We start from the raw sequence: 26,940 nt of genomic DNA on the forward strand, positions 1-26,940 counted from the left end.
AATATTAGACTGTGTCCATTAGCCAAGATTTCTTAACCTTTTCTCTCTTGAGAAAAATCACAAAACCACCTCCTACACGCAACTAAACTCGACGGAGCATATTGCAACCGCATTGTTATTCCTGATAATTATCTCTGTAATCAATGTACTACTTAGCAATAAAAAGCATATCTTGTCTTTGACATTTGGAATAGCAGATGGGTTTTATGCTGCCAGAGTCTGTACTTTAGGTTTTTCCAAGCACATGTCCTTAAAACTCATGTAATGTTTAGAGTCCTAAAAAACTTTCTGGACTCATGAACTGCTTTCCCATCTTCCATAATTTTTTAAGGTTCATGTTGAAACAAATGACATGATTTTCTAAAGTAATACTGAGAATTTGTCATTTTAGCCAGCCTTTTCCCTTTCTAAATCAGTGAAACACCAATTAAAAGGACTTGGCTTCAGTCTGTTTCTAACACTTGCAAACCTGACCATTTTGGGGGTATTTCTTTCCCACGTGGATGCAGTCCACCTGCAAAAATCAAAATTCAGGTTTTAAGCCTGTTTTTGTATTACATCTAAGTCACATAAACCTGGACGGGGGTTGATCCATTTGGGTGCTGTGGTTTTGGGATTTCCAGATCCGTGGAGGGTCATAGACAGGAGCGGCTACATCTTAAGGCACATGTGTCAAACTCAAGGCCCGGAGGCCAAATTTGGCCCTCCATGTCATTTTATGTGGCCCGCAGGAGCATAAATGTTTTTAATTTCTTAAAATAAAAAATAAAAATTGGTGTGTATTTATTCATATTTAGGGGGAATCGGACTTCAAATATGGGATTGCCAACTATAAATTAGGACTTAAACACTGTCCATATAACCTAACCTGACAGAATCAAAAGTAAAATGATTTATGCTAGAGTAGCAAGAAAATGTTTTCTATGCAACTGTAATTTATTTATTTAATTATGAACAAGATATGACTCCATAATTGTCACTTTAAAACTGTATAGTATAAATAATGAGTTATTTAACATTAAGGAGTAGTTACATTCATTTTTCATTACATTTAGTTACAAGTATAAGTTATATCTGGCCCTTTGAGAACAGCCACTATGCTGATGTGGCCCTCAGTGAAATAAGTCATAATAAGTATAAATAAGACACCCCTGTCTTAAGGGGAGATGTGCTTTGCAGTTCCCTTGAGGTTCGTGCGGGCCCCTAAACGTTGTGAAAATGGAACACACCCTTGTTGTGCATGTGGTAATTGTACTTGTAAGGATAATGGAAGTAACTACGACTTATGGGTGATTCTAAGTAAGGTTCGTCCTTACTGACTGCATACAAAGGCTGCACACACAAAGTGCAGTGTGCACAAACTATGCTTTGATTGTCTTATTTTCTTATTTCTAACTGTCAGGAGTATTCACTTGCCACTTCAGCATCTTAACAGGCTCCTTGGATTTGCGTCGGAGATTCAAAAAATGAAAAATCTGTACAGCATGCCTGAGTCTCACCTACTTCACCCTTACTTACCCTTATGTGGTATATGAGTATCTGCTAAGACCTGTCACCCACAGCGTACCTGTTTACATGAGCATTTATGCTTTACAGCGTCACAGAACGATCTCTAATACATTTTTCAGACAGCTTGTATCTACCCGTAAGGGCAGTTGCGTCCAAGGCTTTAGGTGTCCATCTCCTATTTTTGCACAAATCTGAGGTTAAATGTAAATAAAATTAAGTTGCTCCTAAAAGTGACAACCGATAAAATGTGAGTTTAAATTGAACCATTAAGGTATAGATGTCATCTGGAATATATATATATATATATATATATATATATATATATATATATATATATATATATATATATATATATATTATTCTTTTTTTTTTAAATTGTGGCCCTTTGGCCTCACGTGTGTGAAAAAAGCCACCTATTGGTGACTTTATGAACTGCACCTGTTTTCACCTTTAATTTTTAAATGAGCTTCAACCTGGAAGCTATTTTTGTCCAAGTAGTGGGAGTCAAGAATTTGAACTTCTCATAAAAAGCAGCTTAAACGTACTTTGAAAAGTAATTTCTTTACGCTTTAAAGGTTTAGGGCTGAATGTATAAAGGTTATTAGATAATCTTAACAAAGTTTACGTCTTCTCTATATCACTCAGTTTTCCAAAAAAGGTGGAAGAAAGAGGTAACTATAGAGATTATAGAGCTCCTTAAATGTCTTAAGTGCCACAAGCTTTGAATTGTTTTCACTTCAGTGTAGAAATTAGGAAATATTTGACTGTATGGCCTCATATTTGTTATTATTTCATTTTTATTTTCCTATTGCAACATCATTATTTTATATCTGACACGAACAAACAAGAGTGAGCATCGACAGACTCCTAACTGTGTCTAAAACAGCACTAATTGGAATGTGGGAAAACAAGGTTGTATAACAATGTTTTATTTAGAGCTTTTTGAATTGATGTCAGTCAGGTTTTGTAGACTGACACATCCACGTCTCCCGTATGCCACAGCCAACACAGCCCTAAAGCCACACAGCCTCCCACATATGGGAAAACAGCAATAGTTACCCCAAGGGTGTTAGACTACCAAATGCACAAGGGGCAGACTGAAATGACATGTTTGTGGTTACAAGACAGCATTTCCCCACAGACAAAACTAATTCCTAATGCAGAATGTGGACTATGTGCTTTTTATTCATCATCTGTTGCCTTATTTCACCTTCTGAATGAAGATCTATGAGGATATAAATTTCCAAAAATATTATAGATATTATTCATTTATCTTCTTCTGTTTATTCCCTTTCGGGGTCACGGGGCTGCCGGAGCCAATCCCAGCCACTTGTGGGCGAAGGCAGGGGGCACCCTGGACAGGTCGCCAGTCTGTCGCAGGGTATTATAGATATTACTGACTACAACTTCCAGTTTGGCAATTAATTCAAATAATGTGATTGCAAATTGTTTTGCAAAAACATTTTCTTAAACATCCTAATTGATTTAACTAAAAGTTTCTAAAGGGACAACTAAAGCATGTAATTCTGTAAAAATGTATTTTTATTCCAAAGACACCCCTGGTCCCTTGGACATGTGGGATTAGGTAAAGTTGTTCATTTTATAGACTGTAGGATCTCTTGTTCTCAGAGAAGACGAAGACGGTAGACTCTTTCCTACTAGATATTATACTTTGAAGACATTTTGAATGTTGTTCAGAGGCTTCTTAATGTGTGAGCTATGAAAAACGTGGCTCTACCCCATCCATCCATCCATCCATCCATCCATCCATCCATCCATCCATCCATCCATCCATCCATCCATCCATCCATCCATAAATCCATCCATCCATCCATCCATCCATCCATCCATCCATCCATCCATCCATCCATCCATCCATCCATCCATCCATCCATCCACCCACCCATCCATCCATCCATCCATCCATCCACCCACCCATCCATCCATCCATCCATCCATCCATCCACCCACCCATCCATCCATCAATTCGTGCAGCACACCATTAGCCAATGTCCGCTGTGGCCAATGTGTGAGTTGTTTTGGTTACATAATTCCAGGTGTTAATGGCTGTAAAACCCCCAAGGGAAGAGAGCCAATACTGCAATTGCGGGGGATGAGTCTGTTTTTTTATTTGTTATATTTAAAGTCAGAAGGGTTTAATGTATTTTATTGTGGCATTTATTTTTATAGGACAGTCATCTGTTTGAGATGTAATTAACTTTTTACTTTTATGGTCAAATTGTCTCTTAGAGACTCAGGTTAATTTAGACGCTACTTCAAAGCAAAACCATTAGGGATTTTTTTTTCATGGCTGGAAATAAATTCAGGTGTCAAAGGGGTTAAATATGATAAGATAATTAGTATCCTTTATTTTCTCAATTAAAAACTGTTCAACAGTGAAATTTGTTTTGATTATTGCTGAAGTAAAAGGACAGACAAGGAAAACCCTATTTAACAAGTGAAAAACCTAAGAACTAAAAATGACCCTTTTTAATAGAAAAAAGTCAAACAAACAGTTGCATTGATGAGAAAAATTGAGCAGTTAGATTAAAAATATACCTCTGGATAAATACTTTCCCTGTTAATGTAAGTATTATGTTGGAGGTATTGTGCAAATTTAAGTTACAGTAAAAGCTCAGTTTAATTATATTAAATTACTTTACTAAAAATACATATATGACTTTACAGCTTCGACTCCACAGGCAGATTTTAAAACGCTTCTCCATTTTTAGCTACTTTCATTTTCAGTCCTGTTGTGGTCGTGCTGACTGATTCAGTTGGTTGCTCAGAGGGGTCTTATGCTGTGATCTCTGCCCCCATCATTTTTCTCACCTCAAATTTTCCCAATATAAAATTAGTTCTGGAATATTGTAGGTGATTTCTTTTGTAGGAGTCAATGCAGCAATCGCACATCTATTAAATGTGTCTTAGTCTCCTCTGCTTTTCAGAAAGCCACCACCCCAAAAAGCATACATAAAAAACCCATTTCTTTTTAAAGTTAATCAATGTTTTATGGGTTTGAAATACTCAAATATCTTCTCTATGTTGATGGGGAGAATATGATTCAACATCTCATGGTGGCAAGGACAGTAAACTGGAGGAACGGACAGATGGGGACACATGAGTAACAAATGAAGCAGAGACATCGTCTGACTCAAAACTTGTGACACCCCACGACCATAAGGTCTTCTTCAGACATATTTACAGCCTCATTAGCCCATTAAAGCAGTTACATTCATCTATTCAGACACTAAACTTTCAGCAGTCTAAATGGGAGAAGCAGCAATGACACATGTTTTGTGTTCTGTGAAAAATGTTTGAGTCTTTCAATACCATCTTTGCTGTAGCAGAAACCCATACTTAAAGTGCAAAAAGGGTGCAATTGCAAAAAATTGAATATTCCTAAAATGCACAAAACAGAATCTTGTAGAGGATGCTGTGGAGGGTGCTATGGGAGTATGGGGTCCGGGGAGCCTTACTGAGGGCTGTCCGGTCTCTGCATGACCAGAGCAAGAGTTTGGTTTGCATAGCCAGCAGTAAGTCAAACCTGTTCCCGGTGCATGTTGGACTCTGGCAGGAATGCTCTTTATCACCGGTTCTGTTCATAGTTTTTATGGACAGAATTTCTAGGGCACAGGCAGGTGCCGTTGGGGGTCTGGTTTGGGGACCACAGGATTTCATCTCTGCTCTATGCAGATGATGTAGCCCTGTTGGCTTCATTAACCCTTGTGCTGTCTTAGATGACCCCACCCTTACATTGACGTGTTCTCCCTACCATGACAAAGGTGGATAAAGGTGGAAAGATTTCATGTGATCCATGGACACCAGTGAAGATCACAAATCATTGAAGAAAAAAGTTTCAGCGCACTGTCTAGTGCAGGGGTCGGGAACCTATGGCTCGCGAGCCATATATGGCTCTTTTGATGGTCACATGTGGCTCGCAGACAAATCTTTTATTATAGTTTTTTTTTTTTTTCATTAGACCAGTCCTTCTCGGGCGCGATGCGATGTCAGAGGCGCGCAGTAGTAGCAGTGCTTAGAGAGAGAAATCTGCGCCAGCGCTATCAGTTACTATTATCTATTATTTCACAGAGTTTGTACCAGCTGGAAACCTGTGAATTGACGTGCCTAAAACTGCGCGCTCCCGTCTCTGAGAAAGAGCGCGCAGATGCGGGGACGGGATGTGTGAGGGAGAAAGCAGAGGGCGGGGGTGGGGGGGTTGTGGGGACAGGCAGCAGGTGAATCGCGCAGGGATTGTAAAAACGTAAAACCCGCTTCCCGTCACTCACTGCAGTGTGTGAGTGTGTGTTTGGCTCCCCGTCTGCATGTGAGCAGTCTTTGTCACATCTACAGAACATTCAGACCTACGATGACGTTTAAAGTCTCAACGCCTGCATGAAGCAGAAACTCACCACGTATCAACCAGACTAGACCATCAGCAAAACTACCACGAGAAATACTCATCATTTATTAGCAACAGAATAACAATGTTATTAAAAAGAATCCACAGACTTATTGTACTTTAAAAATTTTGAAATTAAATCAAATGCACACATTCATTTGTATATTTAGTTTTAAACAAATTGTCGCGGACTGAGTTGGACTTGGCTGTTGGGCCGCGTTAAAAGTTCTGGAGTTCATTGAACGCGTCAAGCAGAGATCTGATTGGCCCTCAGTTCTGTCGCTCAGCCTGTTGTTAGGTAGTTTGGACCAATGGGGTTCAGCTATGGGCCGAATAAGGGAAATGGGAGGGCTGCAGCGGGAGCAGGTGAATATAAAGTTGGGAGAAGCGCTCTCGTCTCGCTGGAGAGATTCAGAAGTTGCTGAATTAATTGAAGGGCGTTTGTTGCGGTCTGCAGTAATCGGAATAAAGAACTTTAAAAGAGGTTAAGTCTCCGTGCCTCAGTGTGGGGAAGGGACACTACATTAATGTATGGCTCTTTCGAAATTACATTTCAAAATATGTGGCATTTATGGCTCTCTTGGCCAAAAAGGTTCCCGACCCCTGGTCTAGTGGGTCTAGATGACCCAACTCCCAATGTTAAAGTGCCTAGGATAGCACAAGGGTTAAGCCGGGACCTCCAGCATGCATTGGGGTGGTTTGTGGCAGAGTGTAAGGTGGCTGGGATGAGGCCATGGTTCTTGACCAAAGAAAGGTAGTTTACCATCTCTCGGTGGGTAGAGTGTCCCTGCCCCAGGTGGACAAGTTTAAATATCTTGGGGTCTTGTCCATGAGTGGGGGAAGACAGGAGCGTGAGATCGGAGCAGTGTCCGTAGTTATGTGGTTGCTGTTCCGGTCCGTTGTGGTGAGGAGAGAGCTGAGCCAATAATCTTCCTCTGTAGCAGATGGTCCAACAAGTAACAAAAGAGTTATAGAATTTTATTGTTTTTGAACAAAATTTAATGTTTTTTGGGTGAATATCACTCTAAAGATTTAATCTGCTCCTTTATTCAGATTTTCCTAATTGAGTTCTACTTTCACAGAAATATCGTCCTATTGTTCTCTACAGTGGACATGTTGGGAAATTACAATAAAACATATTTTTTTTTAAATTAAAATTGTAAGGTGTTTTTTTTAGGCTCAAATAGATAGGAAATCACACAAAAACAGAAATTGGAAGACACTTTTTTCCTCGGTTCTCAGGAGGATATGAAAGCCTTTTCAAACTTATCTTCTTAATTTTATTGTGCTTTTGACTCCAGGATGAAACTATTTTTACAAAGTGTAGAAAAATCCAATCCTTTCTTATTTTTTAATTAATACCTTTTTCAAAATAGCATATTTTTAAATAAAAATATTAATAAATGTTTGATTTTGCTGTTATACAAATCCAATTAAGAGAAATAAAATAACATTATTTCTTTATAGTATATTGAAAATTATACATTTAAGTATATAAAAGCTTTTTAACAGTAGATTTGAACCACTTTCATTGAACATGTGTCCAAATCCATAACGTATCTGAATATTTTTTACATTTCTTGTTTTTTTCAGAGTAATTTATTTAATACCCAATTCAGAGTCACAAAAAGCTATCCCATATTCTTTATTATTATTTGTTCTTTATTCAGTGCAAATAGATATTAATATAATTTGTTATAAGCAACTCTTGGCTTAAACTCTCTTCTTGATTTTATGTCAAAATAGCATCAGGAAAATGACTGATTACTATCACATTAGGATGATTGATGAAGCCAATAATGTTGTGTGGCTCGACGGGGGCTTTCTTCTAATCCTTGGCAGACTGCCATCATGTTACCTCTCTGCGTTTTACAGTAATCACTGGGCTCAAGAGCCGGAGCCTTCTCCCAGTCCCACAGGCCTCAACATTTAATGAGTTCTAATGGGCCTGAGTTAATTACAAAGAGAAGAGGAAAGTTTGGGGGAATGGAGAAGGCAGGGGTGGGGTGCACGCATACTATTTTATGGCTCATTTATCTGGATTGTGTCTCTGCCTCAGACCTTCATGAGTCATAGCTGTCAGTCTCGAATTACCAAAATAACTTTTAGAAAGCAAGCTCTTTGCATTTTGGGGCTTTATTTTTTCTTCATAACTTACCTTAAACCGAAACACATTTTTTAACAACAAAACTGACTAATAGGTGACAAATTGAATAACTAATTAAATTAATTTATCTAATTTAATAGCTTAACTGCCCTTTGTTGAGCATTTTGGCTACAGAGTTACTTTAATTTGTATTGAACTAGTTTACATTCCTGTAATGGACTATTTAAACCAGCTGAGAGGTTAAGTTAATGAGTTAAAAGAAAATTGGAAGTTATTGGAAGAATAAAAGGGAAGTTAGAAAGTTTATATGATTCCATCCAAACCGTCTGTGAAAAGCTGTATTTGTCTGCTCGCAGAGTGCCGTATGATGAAGTCAGGTACCTGCGGGAAGATGTCGGGCTCTCTGAACCGCTTCTCCCCGAGGACCAGCATCCAATCACGTCGCAGCAAGTCCCCAGCAGCAGGTAAGGAAGTTGACAAGCTTTTCTTCTTGTCCTCCTTTTTCTGTTTTATTTTTATATCCAATTCAAAATGAGTGTGTTTCCTTTCATGTTTGTTCTTTTGCATAAAAAAGTGTGCTTGTTAAAGTGAGCACTAACGCTCCTCCGTGTGATCGTTTAGGATTTTTGGCCTCATTATTTCCATCAACTTTTGTTGTAAAGGGCAAATAAACGCTACAATGAGACCCGACTCCTGCCGAGTGTCTGGCAGCGCAAATTTGTGCAAATGCGAGTCGTCTTGCATGCAGAGCAGGAATTCAAATGAGAAGGACGGAAGGGAAACGGAATGAGAGTTGTGATAAAAAAGGGGGAGAGGTTAAGAAAAAGAGCTAGTGGCTCAGTCCTGCAGCTCATCACCTGGTATGCCATGAAAAATTACAAGAGGAGGCATTCTGGGTTTGATAGCACACCACAAACACTTGCGCAAAACAGGTATTCATTCCAAGAAGCAAGTGTTACCAGTGTACCAACAGTGAAGTGTGCTTAACATTCAGAATGGTCCATTGCCACTTGTCACTTGTCACTTGCTGCACACTTTTTAATATATCCATTTCCTGATTGGGTGTCTGCATGCAAAAGAGCACTTATGCAACAACTTTTCATTTTTTTGCTTTGGTGCTTCAGTTATTTGACCGTACAGGAAGCTCCTGGGTCAGAGATGATTCAATGTCTGATGCAACACACAGGACATCCACTAGAAAGAATAACTTGATCTTTCTGTTGGAGGACATGAGTATCCACGCTTACAGTTTTTTTTTAACTGCAGAGTGAAACAAAACATTTTTTAGTGATAAGATCTGGAGGGCAAAGTTAGGAAAAGTTCAGATGAGATGCTGCTGAGGAGAGACGAGAAGGTTCAGGATGCTTCAGAGCTTTGGGGAAAAGGTTATGCTGTATCTGAGCCCACCGAAAGCACTGTGCCTGGAAATGAAGGAGTCTTTATGTGTGTGTGAGCCAGAGAAACAAGAGTCAAAGTGTAGGCTAGACTGACTCCTCTTGGTTTCCATGGAAACACCGGTTGGTAAGAGCATGTAGCCAGAGACACAATAGCCTGTGTACCAACCAAATATGGCAGCGGTTTCCTGTTCAACGTTCTGCACAAGGGGGAGAGGAGCTGACTGATGCTCAGTCCCCGCTGCAACCCTGAGTCACACCGTCCTGCCATTTCACTTCCCTGAAATGTTTTTGTCTCCTGCCTGTGCTGCCGAACACAGTGTTTGTGTTTGTTCATTTTTTAAGTGCTCAACAAAATGCAGCAGCTGAATAAGTGATGTGTGACCCCTCTCTTGTTTAGGGTTATCTGTCCTTTTTTTCTTAATCTTCAAAAGCACAGCGTGTCTCCTTCCACACAGAACGATTTGTACCAGAGTGAGAGCTGTTGCTGGCAGCTGCTAAAGCGGGCTGCTCTGCTGCTGGGCTTATTCTGGGAGAACGTCAGTCTCATCACTACTCATACAGATATAAACATTCTGTAATTTCTCCTGATTTTCTTAATAGTTTCTGATAAGTTAGAGGGAAAGGGCAGTTTTGAATATGCAGTAAATGCTGATGGAAGGATGACCAGTTTGCAGATTCATAGGGAAAACCAATAGTTTTTGTCATATATATATATATATATATATATATGTGTGTGTATTTATTTGTATTTCCAGGGAACACACTGTAAATTTTGGTTGCAATATGTTCAGCCAAATAGGATTAATCACGCAGGAATGTTATCTTTTTCTATTGGCCGCAGGTAAGCACATCGCTTGCTCACAAGGTTTGCAGCAAATAAGATTTCAAGTTGGAAGAAAGAGTTGAAGTGCAATACCTTGGATTCAAATACAGTCTTTTCTTGACATGTGGAAATGAGGTGCTTTGTAATGTTTCGTTTTTGTGTGTCTTTGCATTGTTTTATCCGATTTTTATTTCCTCAAATATTTTGTGCTATTTTTGTAAGATAGTTTTCACGACGTAATAGTGGGAAGGCACTGATTGTAAACCCACTAAAAGAAGTGTGGTGACGTGCAGAAGGTGCCGTGCAAAAACTAACCTTTGTAACGAAAAGAGCTAGGGTATTTGTCATTTTTCGCAGAAGGTTCTGCGAAAAAAGAAGTGGGCATTGATGCTCACTAGATTGACAAATATAGACCACAATGCATCGCGCTTGAACGATTTGGGATTTTGAAATAAAATCTAAGTCAATCTATACCAAGTTTTCATCATCGGAACACAGTGGATTCATGAAACGTTGTAAAACCTTCAAGGGTTGTTACTTCAGCAAAAGGCTAGTGTCATATTTGCCATTAAAAAAAGAAGAAAGAAAAGTTGTGAGCATCTGTCCAAATTGCATTAAAATCCTAGGTACCATAGATGGTCCCACACTATATAGTCTTTTAGGAGTTGGGGAGTAGGGAGAAAATGTGGGCATGGCCCATATCCAAAGCAATCCCCTGCTGTAAACTCATAATTAAAATTATGTTAATTCTGTCTTCATACATCAATTTTAGAGCAAAATCATGAAGTCTAAAGATTATTCGGATGTGAAATTGAGACTAAAGTCTAGAGCGACAAACTGCCTTAAAGTTACAAATTGGTTTTGGCTTCAGCCAGCGCACCCCCTAAAATATTAGAATCTAATAACCTGGAACAAAGATGCGTAGCTGAGGTGAGTTCTCTTCAAAGGCAGATGGGGTGTGTGCTTGCTGCACAACACGTGTTCTTTCAAACAGCCCCGGTGTCTGTTTATGCATGTGCCTGGCCCCCATTGTGTAAGTCTGCAGCTGAGACCTGGACGTTGCCGAGCAGCTGAGGTCTCTTTGTGCTCAGAAAGCTGGACATAGGGGAAGTTACTTAATTGGAAACATCCATTTTTCTTTCTGTGTTTTACAACATGTAATACAAAATGGATTCAGTGTGAATTTATTATGCGTATAAAAAAGAAAAAAGTTAGCAAATGAAGTAAAATTTCAAATTATCTGCCAATTTTTTGATGTTCTAAAACAGGGGTGTCAAACAGACTTTGGTTCGGGGGCCACATTCAACCCGTATGATCCCAAGTGGGCCGGACCAGTAACATAAAAGCAAAAGACAGCTTTGTCTTTTTTTTTTGATAGCCTAATCACTTATTATGACACATTCATTCACAGAGGCCAATGGATCTCAAATAAAATGCATTTCACTTTGAAAAAATTGGTTTATTCAATTTATACAGACTGAAAATTTTACATCTGACACTGAAGCAATCCCAATAATAAACTCAAGAGGGGCTACGGAAAAAATGAAACACTTACCTAAAATGTAAATGTGCACTAGAATGAAAAATTAAAATAAATTACTCTTGCAAACATTTGTGAACATTAGAATTTGGAGTAAAGCTCTCTTTCTCTCCTGAAACTTCACCCGTCCGTCAATATCAGGATTCAAATCCCTTGCAGCAACACATTTACTATCATTCAAGTGTGCAAGACACAATGAAATGTCCAAGAATCTTTTGTGGGGGCTTGTGGTGCAGTGGTAGGGCGGTTGACCCATGATCGTAAAATTGTAGGTTCGATTCCCGCCTTGCACGCCCATGTGTCGAAGTGTCCTTGGGCAAGACACTGAAGCCCACCTTGCCTCTGGTGGTAGGTTGGCACCAGTGTTCGGCAGCGGAGCCGCCATCAGTGTGTAAATGTGTGTGTGCCTGGGTGAATGGGACTGTGACTGTAAAGCGCTTTGGGCCTTCGAAAGAGGGTAAAAAGCGCTATATAAGTATACGCCATTTTACCATAAAACATTAAAACAAAACATTTCAAGTTAGGAACTATTTAATCAGATAACAGCATTGAGGCTTCATTTTTTATTTAAAAAAGTAATAACTGTAATTTTTTTTCAATAGTTTCAAGACACGCACACACACAGAATTTGATGCTGCCGTCATAAGCTTTTTAGAAGTGTATAGTTTAGTTTATAAGACTTGCACTACAAATACATGCTGGAAATTAAAAGATGCCTTTAAATTTGCAACTCATTTACAAAGGATGCAAAAGTTACAGTGAGAAAATGTCCTGTCAGTCAGACACATTGCCTTCTTTATGTGTTACTTTCCTATTAATTTGTTCATGCGTACATGTAGTCTCACTGACATGTGAAGAAATGCCACACTTTATTTTACATGTGAAGAAAAATTATTTTCAAAATCTATCTTTTTTTTTACAAATGTGTTATATTTGAAACTAACATGGACCGTGGCAATACCGAAACGTGTAAAATATACATTTAAAATAGATTCCTATTCTTTGTCTCATTGTGAAAAAGAATTCCATCACATGCAGTTATGTGTTGAAAGGTTTTCGTCCGGATGGTGTCATCACTCATACTTCATCGTGAAATGATGTCATGGCTCCTGCAGAGCACATATGCACACACACACACACCCAAAATAATGTGAGAAGAACAATTTGCACTTGTAGTTTCTCTCTCCATCTGTCTCTCAGCTGATGCCTAATGTCAGCAAAAATTAAGTGGTGTCTGCAAGTATCACTCTGACACTTCTGGGTCTCACCTTTCCATTAACAACTTTTCACGATTGGGGACACTGCATAATGAAGAGAGGTGGGCAGTTGATCCTATAAAGCAGATCCATTTACGTCTCCAGAGGAACCACTGGCTTCTGCTGAAGCCTTTTTTTTTTTGCCTGTGAACATGTGATATTTGCAGCTTTCATTGCTTTTTTTGCTTTATAAACCTGTAAGAATGCCCACATTTCTGGAAAACAATAAATATAAAAAGTCTGATCAAAACTTGTGCCATATTTTGTAATCTTTCAATTTAGCTTATATGCCATTTATTTGAACATTCATCTGTCAAAATGATATAAAATCTGCATATTTTAAAGATCCAATTAGTATGTTTTTTTATAAGAGATATCTTAATTCTAAATTGACATGTTATCTCAGTTTATATGATTTCAGTGGAACGGTATTTAGACAAATAGAATGAGCCTATGGGATTTTGGAGCCAGCGGGTACTTCCTGTTTGGAACATGAGAGAGAGAGGAGTCACTCAGTGCAGTTCTCTTATACACTCACTGTTAAATATTCATAGCTATAAAGTTTTGATTAAAATTTGTGTCTTTAACGTAAAAATCTGAGAGCTGACAGTTCTATTTACTACTTTGGCATTCAAAGATTGAACTGACTCACAGTTTAACTTTTACTTTTGTAAAATGTTTTTTAGGCGATGAAAATTCAATTTGAGATACATTGTGGAAAATGAAAAAGCAAAAGCAAACATATTCTAGCACTTACAGAAGTTTAAGTCTGCCTCCTTGAACCTACCCATGTGGGATATATGGTCATCTGTTTTTTTTTAGCTTTAACTTGAAAGATCAAAGGCCCTTTTAGAAGCTCACAAATTCTTTTGAATGTTCTGAAAAACTCATTTGACTCAGGCAGACTTAAAAACCTTCAGCTCACTTTTTGTTCACCTTTGTAACAACAAACATGCTACTCAAAAGATCTTATATATCTTTAAACTCAATCTTATTTAGCTTTAATGACCTGGAAGGTCATTTAAAGGTCAAATCCTATGAGCGTTTGAGTGATTTTCTTTTTAAAGTTTACCAATTTTTTTTCTAAAATGATCACACATTTTTCATTTCAATAATTTAAAAAAAATCATTATCATACTTACTGCTTAACACCTATTTATTAGGGATGTAACCATAAATTGACTTAATAAATTTACGTACAATCGACCAGATCGATCTGCCTGAGGAAAGTTGTGAATCAAATCCACCGATACTATTATAAAATCATTTCAAACACAGATTAATTGATTATAAAATAAAATGTAGGTTTATTTTACTATAACATAGAAACGACCAAGTGCATCACAGCGGACAACCACGTGATAACTGTATAAACTGATTAGTCCATCATTCCAGTCCAATGTGTGGAAACACTTAGAACTTTGGAAAAACATGTGACCAAACAGTGTGATATTAAGTTTTAATAAGTTTTCCTTTGGATTATTTTCATTTGGAAAAAAAAACAACAGTGTGTGGAACTTTATCAAACTAAATTGATTTGCCTTTAATTCCTATTTACTTGTTTGTTGGTTCACATATTTAATTTACACTTTATCGCTGAGTCACACTGGTTGAATTTTTAGCTAAAGATGTCCTGGATTGATTTTAGGCCAGTGAAACGAAACGGATTGTTCAAAATGAACCAATATAAACTACAAATGGTATCATCGACAACAAATTATGATCAGAATTGAATCTTTGCTAAAATGAATCGTTACAATATATAGTTAGCCCTTTCTTTATGTTTAGAGAAACAGTGTGAGCAAAATGATTGATGTTTATATGGTCTTCACATTTCCTTAAAGCGTTTGAACTTCAAACGTAAACCTAACTGAGCCTTAATAAAAAAGACAAAATAATTATTTTTATTCTATTCTTATTTTTAATAAATGCTCAAATGGCTTTCCATATGTGTCCTTATCTTCCCCATTAGTACCAGAGTTCAAACATCCTTTTATTTTTATTTTTATTTTTTGTTGAAAATATAACCCTTGTTGCTGTAGGAATATATGAGCTAATGCTAAAAACGTCTCTTTAGATGTTGCACATCTTCAAATCCCGTTATCCAGCTCTCTCCATCTCTCTGGTCCCCGCGCGCGTCAGAGTTTGCGCAAGCAGTTTCTCCGCCTCTCCGTGTACTACAGCGCTGCTCTGTCTCTCATTCATCTCAGTTTACTACCACAGCCGGACGGAGCGCTCTGCAAAGGTGCCGCTCTTTCTCCCTGCGTCGCGTCGGAATAACACTGTGCGTCATGCTGGAAGCGGAAGGTAGGAGGCTTTGACGCGGCGGCGGCTGCGGGTTTTTCCGCCGTGAACGCCGGACCAAATGTGCGGGCGATGTTCGGTTTGCGGATACATGACCTTGACTAACGGCGGATTCAGTTGTTGGGTTCTCAGATCTGTTTGAGGAGTCGATAAGAAACTGGCTTTATGCTTAATACTAGTGATGGTTTTAATTTTTTAATTAATTAAACATATTTTGTCAATGGATGCGTTCAGGAACAACTTGGTAAAAAGGAGAAAAAAAAGAAAACATCATCTGTCCATGTCTGTTAATTTATCCTTGGAAGTTCTTTGATCTTGGTGGATTTCAGATTAGATTGATCCCACAAACTAAAGCTGAAAAAAAGAGAAGCAAAAGATTAAGGAAAAAGTCTGGCAAGTGTCAGAAAATCGTCCAGTGTTAAGTCAGATCGGCTCAGAAAACCTTTCAGTCTTTACATGCATCAATCTTTGAGGCTGCAAATGCTGCCATTCACGTAAGCAGAGTAAAGACGATCTGAAAAATGCCACAAGCCTATAAGTCAAGTGGGTATGAACTCTTCCCTCATTATTTTGTTTTTTTTGGTAGTTTTGGGGTGATAAAGGTTTCACTGTACCATTTTGCTGAGAAGCAGCTGGTGTTTTGAGGTATCGGGGCTCATGATTTGCTGCAGGTTAATGATGCCATTAAGGTTCTCACCCTTGTTCACATGTTGTAGAGGTTGATTAATGTCTAGCTTAATGAAATGATGCTGCTGGATTTCTGTATTGCTGCCGGAAAAACAAAAAATGCAAATAATTTTTCAATCAAAACTGTTGACCTTCAGGCGTGCAAAAGAAAAACAGTGGTTTCCACTAAACATGCAGCAGAATGGTTTTAGATTTCCTCCTCCTCCCTCTTCTCCTCGTTCCTGTGAATGGAGGAATGCTGAGGGCAGAAATGTGGGCTGCCCCTTTAATGTAACTGTTCTGAAAAACATATTTAAAGAAATATGACTCTTCGCTTCGCTCCTTCCTATCCCAACACATGCTCTACTTTTAATCTCCTCTTCTCCCTCCAGTGAATGGGATGCCGGCCAGTCAGCAGTCGACTCCTCATTCCGGAAAATCTCCCAGCCCCTCTCCGACCAGCCCAGGGAGCCTCAGCCAACGCAGGGTAAGTCCAAAATATAAAAAAAATGAATATAGACAGGCCGGCACTTCAGTAGTCAGACATTCACACACAATCAGCAAGTAGCCTTTTAGTGACACTCATGCTTGTAACACATTCCCTCTATGTTCTCAGGATAAGGACAAAGCTGCAACTGAGCATAGGCCGACCACATCTTAGAGTTAGAATGTGAAGAAGCACCATCTTACATCTGTAGCATCTCAGAGCAGACTGGAGCATCCACCTTTGGCCTCAGCCGGTGCAGCTCTGGGAATCCAAGAATGGAGGGCTCATGTTAGGACACTAATATATTGACCTTTAGCCTTTTGTCTCTCATGGAGAACTCTACCTGCACGTGTTAGCTCCCAGTAATTGTTGCTGTTGCCGACCTGTAGAGATCTCCTGATCTGTGAGCATGCAGTTTGTTCAAAATTAGGTGTAAATACAAGAATGACTACAAGCGCTGTTATTTTGTACATTGATGTAAACAATTTAGAATTATTTTTATGAGTATAGTTGATGATTTGAGCTATTTTTGTTCTTTGTAGAGTACTGTCTTATTGGTTTCAATTCACAAAAATACTGTTCACTGAAAGGCATTTAATGCCGTAGCACAAAATGACCACAGGGGCATGCAATTCAAGGGATTCCTATTTTTAAATCCACATCACAAATCTTCTCAAATAATACATGTTATTGCATCTTGCATGCACGTTTGCATTCAAGATCAACTTTTCTTAATCCACAGCTTGAACCATGTTGGTGAGCTTTAATCCTAATCAGGCTCAGTATGTTCTCAGCATCTCTTCAGTCGGCAGCCTTCTGCAAATTTGCTTCCTTGTGCTCAATTCATAATTACTTTTTGAGGAAAATAAGAAATGCAGCCACAGGAGGTGCATGCACCAGCTCCTGCAAGATGCATGTTGTTTAGGTACGGTAAACTGTATTGACATAAGACATAACTGTGTTGATATTTGTGGATATGCTTGCAGAAAACACTAAAGCAGACACACCGGGCATGTGACACACATACAAGAACGCTCTAAACATGGGTTCACACCAGACAAGCAGGGAGGGGCTTCTTCTTTTTTGTTCTCTACTGTTTACTAGCACACCTACAGTTGGAAGAGGCTTGGTGCAAAACGTCAAAGCAGTGCAAATCTTGCTCCAGGCTTTTTCTTTCATGCCTCTTTTCCGACATATGAAAGACATGGTGTCATAGAATTCTGGCCGGACACAAACCGCAATTATCAATTTCTCCTCCATTATCAATTTTCAAATGTGAATTAAAGGGGACGTCATCCATACGTCACTACCAAATCCAAGTCCCTGACTGATCAAATTTCAGCCTTGTTAACTTTCAACGCGTGGTTCAAAGGTCGCGTGTTTTGTACATAGACCCCACTAATTGTTGAAGCATGCGTGGCTATGTGTGAACATAAAAAAGGAACCCCAATACATTCATTTACATGCGTTTGCAGAAACACTTCCTTTAAAGTGGTCGCTTGAACGCCCGTTGCCCAGAGCGGTGTGAACATAGCTTATGAGTTTAGAGTCTAACCAGTTCAAAAAGCGCTTCTCACCTATGAAAACACAGTTAAGGAGTGTGATTTCTATTCTCCTTCTGCCATTCCACAACAAGTCTGATTTAAACATATTCCACTATCCACTTCAAGGTAACGCAAACCCACATATTCCTCTCAAGGGCCATGTGGTTTATGCTACAGATGCCGTCTTTCATGACCATTGACTTTCAGAGTCAATATCTTCTCATAGAAGAAATTGATAATTGAGTGGTTTGTGAATAATTGATGTGCTTGGCTGTTCATGGCTGTGTGCGTTGCTCAACAGAGAGCTTAGGATGCTCCCTCCTGTGCTACATTTCACAAAGGATGCCGAAGAGTGCAGGCCTCCGGCTTTTGAGTCCATCAGCGATATTGTTGTGCTGATTCGATGTGAAGGTCAGCCAGGCCAGCAGGAACAGATCAGATTTGGGTTGCAGCTACTGAGAACTGAAAAAAGAAAAATGGATCTTCCACATTCATTAAAAAGTGGGTCACCATACATCCCAGGTTTGTGAGGAAGCGGGTTTGCACGTGGACACGTTTATAAACTCCTTGCTCTTTCAAAGAAAACATTTGAGGCACTTGCTTTAAACAGGCAATCGCTGTTGTGATCCTTTTGCTGTAGCTAGTTTGTGAAAAGTGTTGAAGCTGTGGTAAGGAAGTGATATTCCTATATTTCCTTTTTTTTTTTTGAGGAATGGATCGCATTTGTTAAAGAGAGATTTACGGAGGTTTCGTACTCGCTGACACATAATGTCAAAACTGCAACGGCTTGGTTGGAAGGAGGCAAGGAAGCGGCTCAGCCTCTTATCTCTCCTCTTCAATCTGCAGCCTCACATTCTTCAGACTTATTACGATGTAATTCTCTCTTTTTCCGTCGTACTTTTCCATCCAGCCTGTCAGCGATTCCTTCACTTTGCCTGATAGTTTCTCTCCAAGCCATTCTCAGTCAGACATGCCTATGCGTCTTGCTCCTTTCCCGATAAAAGAACGTTAATTTCAAACGGGAACATAATCCTCAATGTTTTATATTTATTTTTTTAGGTGAAACATATTTTAGTATAAGGCATCAAGACCATGATGCCATTACTGTTTTTGGTTGTGAATTCTTTTAAGCATTTTGTAGATTAAAATTGTTATTTTCCTTATAGTAAAGACATAGGCTCCTTTTTATGTTCCTTAAATATAAAGCGTATGTATATTTATCAAATGGTAGTCAAAATGAATTTAAATAGCAGCTGTTTCATAAGCAGCCACACAGTCTGTGACCTACATCGGCTGATGCATTTAACAGTTCACCTCACCAGACTCCACATATAAATGCTTGCAGACTCTCCGTTGCAGCTTAAACTGATGGCGCATATTTCACTCGAGCAGAACAAACAGGCATTGTGCCTTTTTCTTCTTTTCATTTCATGCTGTATTCCCACAGAGATGCGTTCCATAACATTTTACAAACATTTTGATGAGAAGACTCAGCGTTTGCTTGGAGATGAACATTTTTATACGCTCCATGCTCCCTGTTAACCCCCCCTACCCTTTTTTTCTTGAATGACAACTGATGCATGAAGAAAACGGCTGAGTTCACAATGTCCTACTCTATTTCTGCACAGTATTCCAGACACATTATGGTAATATATGTTTTCCGTCTTAAAGCAATAGACAGTTGTAATAGAAAAAAATGGAGACTTGTTCTGAAACAACAGAGGGGAGCAAAAAGTTGCACCAACCATTTGCTGCTTTCAATTCTAAGTCATATCCATAACCCATTGAATTGCATGCTCGTTTTTTATTTTCATTTTCATTCTTTGATTTGTTTTTGTTGTTTTGTTTGTGAGTCGGTGATTCATTACTTTATCGTGTGTGAGAGAGAAAAAGCCTAAACTGAGGATGAATGCGTGCATCCCGACTGTGCAACTGACATTGTTTCCTTCATCCATGTCAGTGTGTTGTCACCACAGCTTGTATTTGTTCATTTTGACTGTAAAATATATTTCTTACTCCATGTTGTGTTGACTCTGTTAGATAACATGTCTCATTTTGTTTTCACATTTGCCATGAAGGCTGGTGGCTGTGCATGAGAAAGCTTTGAATGGCACTGCAGCAATTTTAGAATTTTGAGATGATTTTGATGACCAAGTCAAGTCAGTTTTTGGAAATGAATATGTTTCTGTGACTATTACTAAAAGTATTCTATCATCAGCATAGAGTTTGTTTTAATGCAAGGCTGCCAGTCCTTTTCATGCACATTTCTCTCTGTTTGTGTTTTCTTTGTTTATTTGTTGATGTCATTAAACTAATTTTCATTTCATTTTCATTTGTGGTCTTTTATTTTTCCTCTCAATCCTCCATGTTTCATTGTAATGAAAGACTCATTCCCATGAAAATTGTACTTTTGTTTTTGTTGTTTTTTTAACATGCTATTTGGCTTTTTTTCTGATGATGTATGACATACATATGATGACATATATTAGGAAATGAAGCTCAAGTTTGGATTTCTGAGTATTTCATTTTTCATATTGTTGTAAATCAAGAGCAGAGAAAAAAAATGTTTGATAAAGAGCAAATTTATCATATAGAAAATACAATGGACGGGCCACAAGCTCCCTGCTCCCACTTTCAATTCTGATGCATCCACCTGTAGACAATTAGATCCATGTACGTCTTTGTTTTTCCTCATCCGAGCTGGTATCTGGCTGAAAACTGTACGGCACTGGTAATTTTAGGTTGTGGATGTGAGGGGCTGTAAGTTAGCAGTGGAAAGTGTAAACAGAGAGCTCTCAATAATGGGAAGGGGGGTGGGGTTGCTCCACACCAATTTCTGATGAACTACTGCCATTCTGCAGATACAATGTCTCAGAAAATGAGGCAGTTTTGTTCAATTTTGCCCAAAAATGACATAATCATGATTAAAAACCCACTCCGAACAATTTTAAAATAGATCAAAAAATGATTTGGGTCTTTAATAAGCTTTTGTATTTAATAGAACAGCTATTAAAGCACAATTAGAAATTTAGAAGTGCATTCATCTCTCCTGTCCTCTCAGACATCTTACTGCATTTGGAAAACACTTTACTTTTTAAGGAAGCAATTGTGTACATTGACAAGAAATAAATACTCATTTTGGGTTTTTAATTGAAGTTTTTATTTATATTGCAAGCATGTTAATCCTAGTAGCTGTTAGACTTGTTTTATTAGTTTTTTTCCTTGCCCAAGATCCCATCCTGTTGTTTTTCTTCCAATTTTCCCATGAGCATTTAATCCCATGATTCCCTGAATCTACAGTCAATGACAAACTTGATTTGAAGCCCTCGCTATTCGCAAGTGGCAGTGCAGCAAGACACAACTCCCCCACTGAGATTTGATCTTTTACCAGTGAGAGTCAAGTTGATTATGTTCCCTATCAGTCTAGACGACAAAATAAAGAGGAAAGTTATATTTTGTTCCTTTAAAATGAAGACAGTCAAGCTGGGACAATGCATGTTGGTCTTAAGGGCTTAATTTAATGGATTCCTCCACTAAAGCAAACAAACACAATGTGTCCTTTCTTTTGCTGGATGCTCTGTGCATGTAAGAAGAAACTCAGCTGGAAGAAAAGCCTAGAGTCTTCCTTTCATAACCAGATTCAGACAGCAGCCCAGGAGACAAAACAGAATTTGATCATGTAAATGCGTGCTGCATTTTTAATTCCACACTCCAGCTGCCAGCCGTCCTTTTTCCAGCGTTATTGTGCTACAACATATCTATTTCTGTGAAGATTTTTTACATTTAAGGTCAGACATGACACCCTCTGAACTATGTGTTCCCATTGAGATTTTAAAGTGCCCTGCCTCCAACCAGAAGGTTCATCTGTGTATTCTTCACTGAAGTGAGTCATTGCTAGAATAGGGGTGCAGAGATATAGCTAACAGTAATCTAATATCTGATCTGTGGTGCAATGATGAGAAAGATGGAAGGTCTGATCATTTCATACCAAATCTTTATTCACTTTTAACAAAGGCCACACCTTTTTTTTCCTGCGTTCTCTCCTCTTCATCGCCCTTCACTCTGTCTGTCACTTCATCTGTCGTATAAAGGAAAGAGACAACATTTTCATCGAAGGATGAACTGAACCCCCCCCAGCCAACAGACAGGAAATGACCATATATGGGCTCCTGTTTCCACATTGGAAGTCTCATAAGCTGCTGTTCTCGTCTCTGCAGGCTGTTTCCATAGCAACAGCATTTTGTTTCCCTGCGTGGCAGGAAAAGAGAGAGATAGGAGTTCAAAATGAGACAGGGCGGGTTGCGTGATCGGGGCACAACAATGCCAGAGTCCTGAGGAGAAAGTAAAGCAAGAGAAGAAGCAGGTTTCCGAGATAAATGACGGCAGTTGTCTTTATGGGTTTCAGGTGGGCTCTCCTCTTCTGGGATGAGTGCCAGACAAAACCCAGCATTACATAAACTAGACTCAGTCTGACTCACAGCTACATTCGGCTAAGTAGTTTTCAGGTCGCAGCAGCAGCACGGATGAGGAAGAGTGTTGACAGCCACTCAGGCAGTGATAGAGGACAAATCAGTTCTCTAGTTTCTGAGAAATGAGTAAACCCTTTGTACATATCAGAAAATAAAACCACTCTGTTCATAGCAGTTGTTAGGGATGTAAATAACACTTAAAGTAAACACATATTTTAGCATAGTAATTTTTTACTTACTGGTACATGTTGAGGCAGAAAAGCTAAGCTCATATGGTGATTCAATGGCTTAAAAGACTTCCTTTTCACTGTAACCACAACAGAGTTTCAGTCAAATTGAAGCTCATTGAACCTTCGTGTTCCTTTTGTTTTATAGGTACTTGAGTAGCATTTCTGCAGTTCTTTTGATCATTATGCTTAAAAAAATGAAAGACATGTTATCATCTTGGTATTAATATTGGACATCTAAGTAACTGTAAGTAGCTTGGGTCCTATGGTTACCGAACAGACAGAAACTATCAACACCCTACTGTCATGCTTGACAGTGGACTTTTGGTGGAGGTTTGTTTGGTTGACTAAAAATATCCACTTAAGTCTTATTGGTCAAAAGGAGGTTTTCAGAGATTTCAGGGGCAAGTTCTGGTGTCCCATCTTGGTATGATTCTGTTAGGATGTCCTCTCTTCCGCTATTTTCACACCAGACTTTTTTTTACCGTTTACTAGTGCATGTTCGCCAACTGGAGTTGGAAGACTCTTGATGAAAATATCACAGCGGTGCAAATCTCACAAATCTTGCTCCAGGCTTTTTCTTTTACAGCTCTATTACAATATATGACTAATTTGGTGTCACATAATTAAGCTGCGCACAAACCACAATTATTAAATACTTCTCCATGATTAATTTTAAAACGGTCGGCACTTCTGTAAAAATAAAAAAGCTGGGCGTCATCCATACTTTTATACCAAATCCAAGTCCCTGATTGGTCAAACTTCGACCTGGTTTAACTTTTAACAATCATTCAATGCCTGTGCGTTTTGTACGAAGAGTCGGAAAATGGAAGTGGAAACTTGCGTAGTGATGCATGAACGCCAGATTGTTGAACATTAACACGCTTTCACACACATTGAAAGTGGTTTTGTGAACATGCGTTGCCGAGAACAGTGTAAACATGCATAGCTCGTGTTGCATGGAATGTTTTGGGGATAACATTTTTCAAGGTTTAACAAAAAAACACAATCATTTTTGGAAAAGGTCATAAAAGTTTAACCAATTCACTAAGAAGCAACTTTTTATGGTTGTATTAACACACAATTAAAATGCTCCAGACTAGCAATCCACCTTTTCAGGCCCAAGCAACTTCTTCTGCCACAATGTATTTGACCAAAAACAATGTTTTTCTTTAAGGTATTTGTTTTGATTAATCTTTTTTTTTTAAATGAATAAATTATTTTGCGGTCATTGCCTCTAAACGTACTCAGAAAAGAAGCCATTGTGATTTCATTGACAGCTTCAAAGCTCTTTTTGAACATTTTTCATCTCTGAAATCAAAGGATTCAACATCCAAAGAAAGCTGAGCACAAGGACTGGGTCGGCATGTCTCACATAGAGGCAACGTTTACTGGGAAAACTTGTTAATAATTTACAACCATTGGAGAGAGAAGGATGACGTTCATTTTCGTCATTTCAAAGGCTGCAATTCCCAACTGTATCAGTGGGGTTTTTATTTTAGGATCTAACCAATGATCTTGAGATTAAGGTCTGGAAAGAACAGATCATTATTTAAACTCTTCTGATAGGGATCCATTATTTTTCAAACAAAATATCAAGACATCTTAAAATAAAACTGTTTTATAAATGAAGATATTAAAGGTGCAGTGAAGGAAACTATGAAGGAGAGGAGACTATGAACTTGGTTTGCATTCTTGCTGCTTCCATGACGACCAGATAAACAGTCTTTAAACAGATCAATGACTTCTTACTTTCTAACCAGTGCAAAACAATCTTCTTAGTGTTTCAAAGAGCTGTGTTTTAATGTTCTTGATTGAAATTAAAGTGAAGAATAAAGGGAAGCTACAATAAGGGCATGTAGGCCCGAAGCATCTTTTGGATGATGTGGTCCTCAGTCAACATCCACTTGAAATTTAAGTAACTTGTTTATATTTATGTTTCCTCTTTAAAAAAAATTGCTCTGCTTGTTAGGAAATTAGAGATTCAGCACATTGAAATAGACTTGTATAGATTAAAAAAAGGAAATATGATAATCCCGTTTTTTTTTCTTGTTGTGTCTTTCTTTGCAGGAGTCCCAGGACTCTTCCAGCTCTTTGTCACCTGCTAAAGTGCCCAGCACAGTGGAAGATGGTGATGAACTCATTTCTGAAGGTGAGTAAAACACCAAAGTGTCTTGCTGTCTGAATCCTGCTAACAGCCTTAATTGTTTTATAAATTCTTTCCATGCTGGTTTCCCACACCGTCATACTGAGATAAAGAATTTAAATTAATTTGTTTTAGGTTTCTGAAAAGTTTTTAAAATTTCCATCATTTATTTAATCATATCTTAACATTTGTATCACATCTGATACACACATTTCTGAGACCCCTATTTCATTATCATGATCAAAACTCCTTAAAAACCCATTTTATAAAACTTACTTCAGTTTTCTGCCCTGTAGTGCATTTTCCTTCCACTAGAGGCAGTAAAAGGGCTTTTCCTGCTATTTTTCAAAGCGGCAGCTTCCATGAAATCTGTAAAATACTTTTGACAGGAAGAATTTAGCTAATTTTCAAAACTCATCTGTTGTTATTCACTTTTAAAATGACTATCAGTACTTTCTGTATTGAAAAAAAATTGTTGATAATTACTTCTTCACATTATAGGTAATCCATTTTAAATATGTGAGGATCGAATCTTAGACAAGTCAAAATCATTCAATATATCATAACGTATGCTCTTTATATCTCATAAAAACAATAATATTACAAAAAAGAAATTGTGTGGATTTCATCATACAGTTTTTAAAATATCCTAATTCCAAAGAAAAGCTGAATTTTCTGTTATTTCTTTGATGAAGTTGTCCTTACAGCCATAGCTTAAAATGAAAAAACAAAACAAAAAAAAAGCTGCCAAATGTTTCAAATCTGTTCATGAATAATAGAAATCTTGTTTGTATATTACTGCATTTTGAATCACCATTTGGTTGCACATACAATTTTTGATTTTGCCAGATTGATCGTTGAAGATCTCGGTGCTTTGCCACCACGTTTGCTGTGGGATAAAAAAAAGAAAAAGAAGTAAATGTTCTTCTAACGAAGCTCTGTTTTATATTTATATTGGTTAAATAACGTTTTTCCTTTTCTCATTGATCTATCTCAAGTTTATGTTCATTGTAAATGCCTATCAGCAAATGAAAAACAAACAACAATGAATTGATTGATGGTTCTTCACTGCAGATGAGGTTCTAGCAGATGAGGTTCCAGCAGTGCCATCCTACATATCAGACCGCTACAAGGTGGGGCGGATGATAGGGGATGGAAACTTCGCTGTAGTACGGGAATGTGTTGAGCTCTCCACTGGACGGGAGTATGCGCTCAAGATCATCAACAAGGGCAAGTGCAGAGGCAAGGTGAGTTCAAAGTGGAGTTTTAAATCTAATTTATCTTTTTAAAATCTTCTACATCTCCTCTTTAGCCTCATTCGAAAAGCAAATATGTTTGAATAATTCAGTCCGTGAAACTAATCTGTAATTTCCTTGCAAATCTTTGCTTTGCAGGAACACATGATCCAAAATGAAGTGGCGATCCTCCGCCGGGTCAAACATCCAAACATTGTCTTACTCATAGAAGAGGTGGACACTTACAACGAGCTTTACCTGGTCATGGAACTCGTTAAGGTTTGTCTTCCCACGAAAATATGTTACATACCATCTATCCTGATAGACACATTACATTACGAATGGGCTGTGACCGTTATTTGAGCTTAAGTGCAGCTGGGAAGTGCAAAAATAGTGGTAGAGTCGGAGGAGCATCAAGCAAACTGTGCAGCAAATGACGAAGTTGCACAGTATGGGACTGCGAGAATCAGTCTGTGGCCCCAGGGGCTACTCTGCTCACATTCTTCAGTCGCTCTCTTGCTTTCTGAGTCAAGAAATGTTTGTGCATAATTTAGGAGCCAGGAATGGGATCCATCTGTTCGTGCTGTGGCGTGGAGTACTACAGAATATAGATGAGAGGCAATCTGTGGGAGAAATGTGCGTACAAGTGAGGGTGTCCAAAAGTAGGAGGATCGAGAGAAAGCTGTGGATGAACGAGGTGGACAGAGTTGCTGCCAGGATAGAAAGAAAAGAAGCATAGGTCCGTTTTTTCACTTAGTAGATAACACATTTCTGTTTTAATGGCTGCACTGAATAGATAATTTTAAAATGTGCTGGAGAATAATTTGA

At 38.4% G+C, this 26,940-nt stretch overlaps 1 protein-coding gene across 2 annotated transcripts in view; it reads left to right on the top strand.

Moving 5' to 3' along the window:
- Positions 1-26,940, top strand: part of LOC101167140 (serine/threonine-protein kinase DCLK1) — a 50,252-nt gene that overhangs the window by 17,028 nt on the left and 6,284 nt on the right. For both annotated transcript variants that reach the window (XM_020708784.2, XM_011483309.3), the window contains exons 5-9: positions 8,375-8,482; positions 16,397-16,491; positions 24,802-24,883; positions 25,952-26,124; positions 26,272-26,391. In XM_020708784.2, coding sequence (XP_020564443.1) covers positions 8,375-8,482; positions 16,397-16,491; positions 24,802-24,883; positions 25,952-26,124; positions 26,272-26,391 — 578 coding nt within the window. The remainder of the gene's footprint in view (positions 1-8,374; positions 8,483-16,396; positions 16,492-24,801; positions 24,884-25,951; positions 26,125-26,271; positions 26,392-26,940) is intronic.

Source organism: Oryzias latipes, chromosome 14 (genome assembly GCF_002234675.1).
Source record: "Oryzias latipes chromosome 14, ASM223467v1".
NCBI lineage: Eukaryota > Metazoa > Chordata > Actinopteri > Beloniformes > Adrianichthyidae > Oryzias > Oryzias latipes.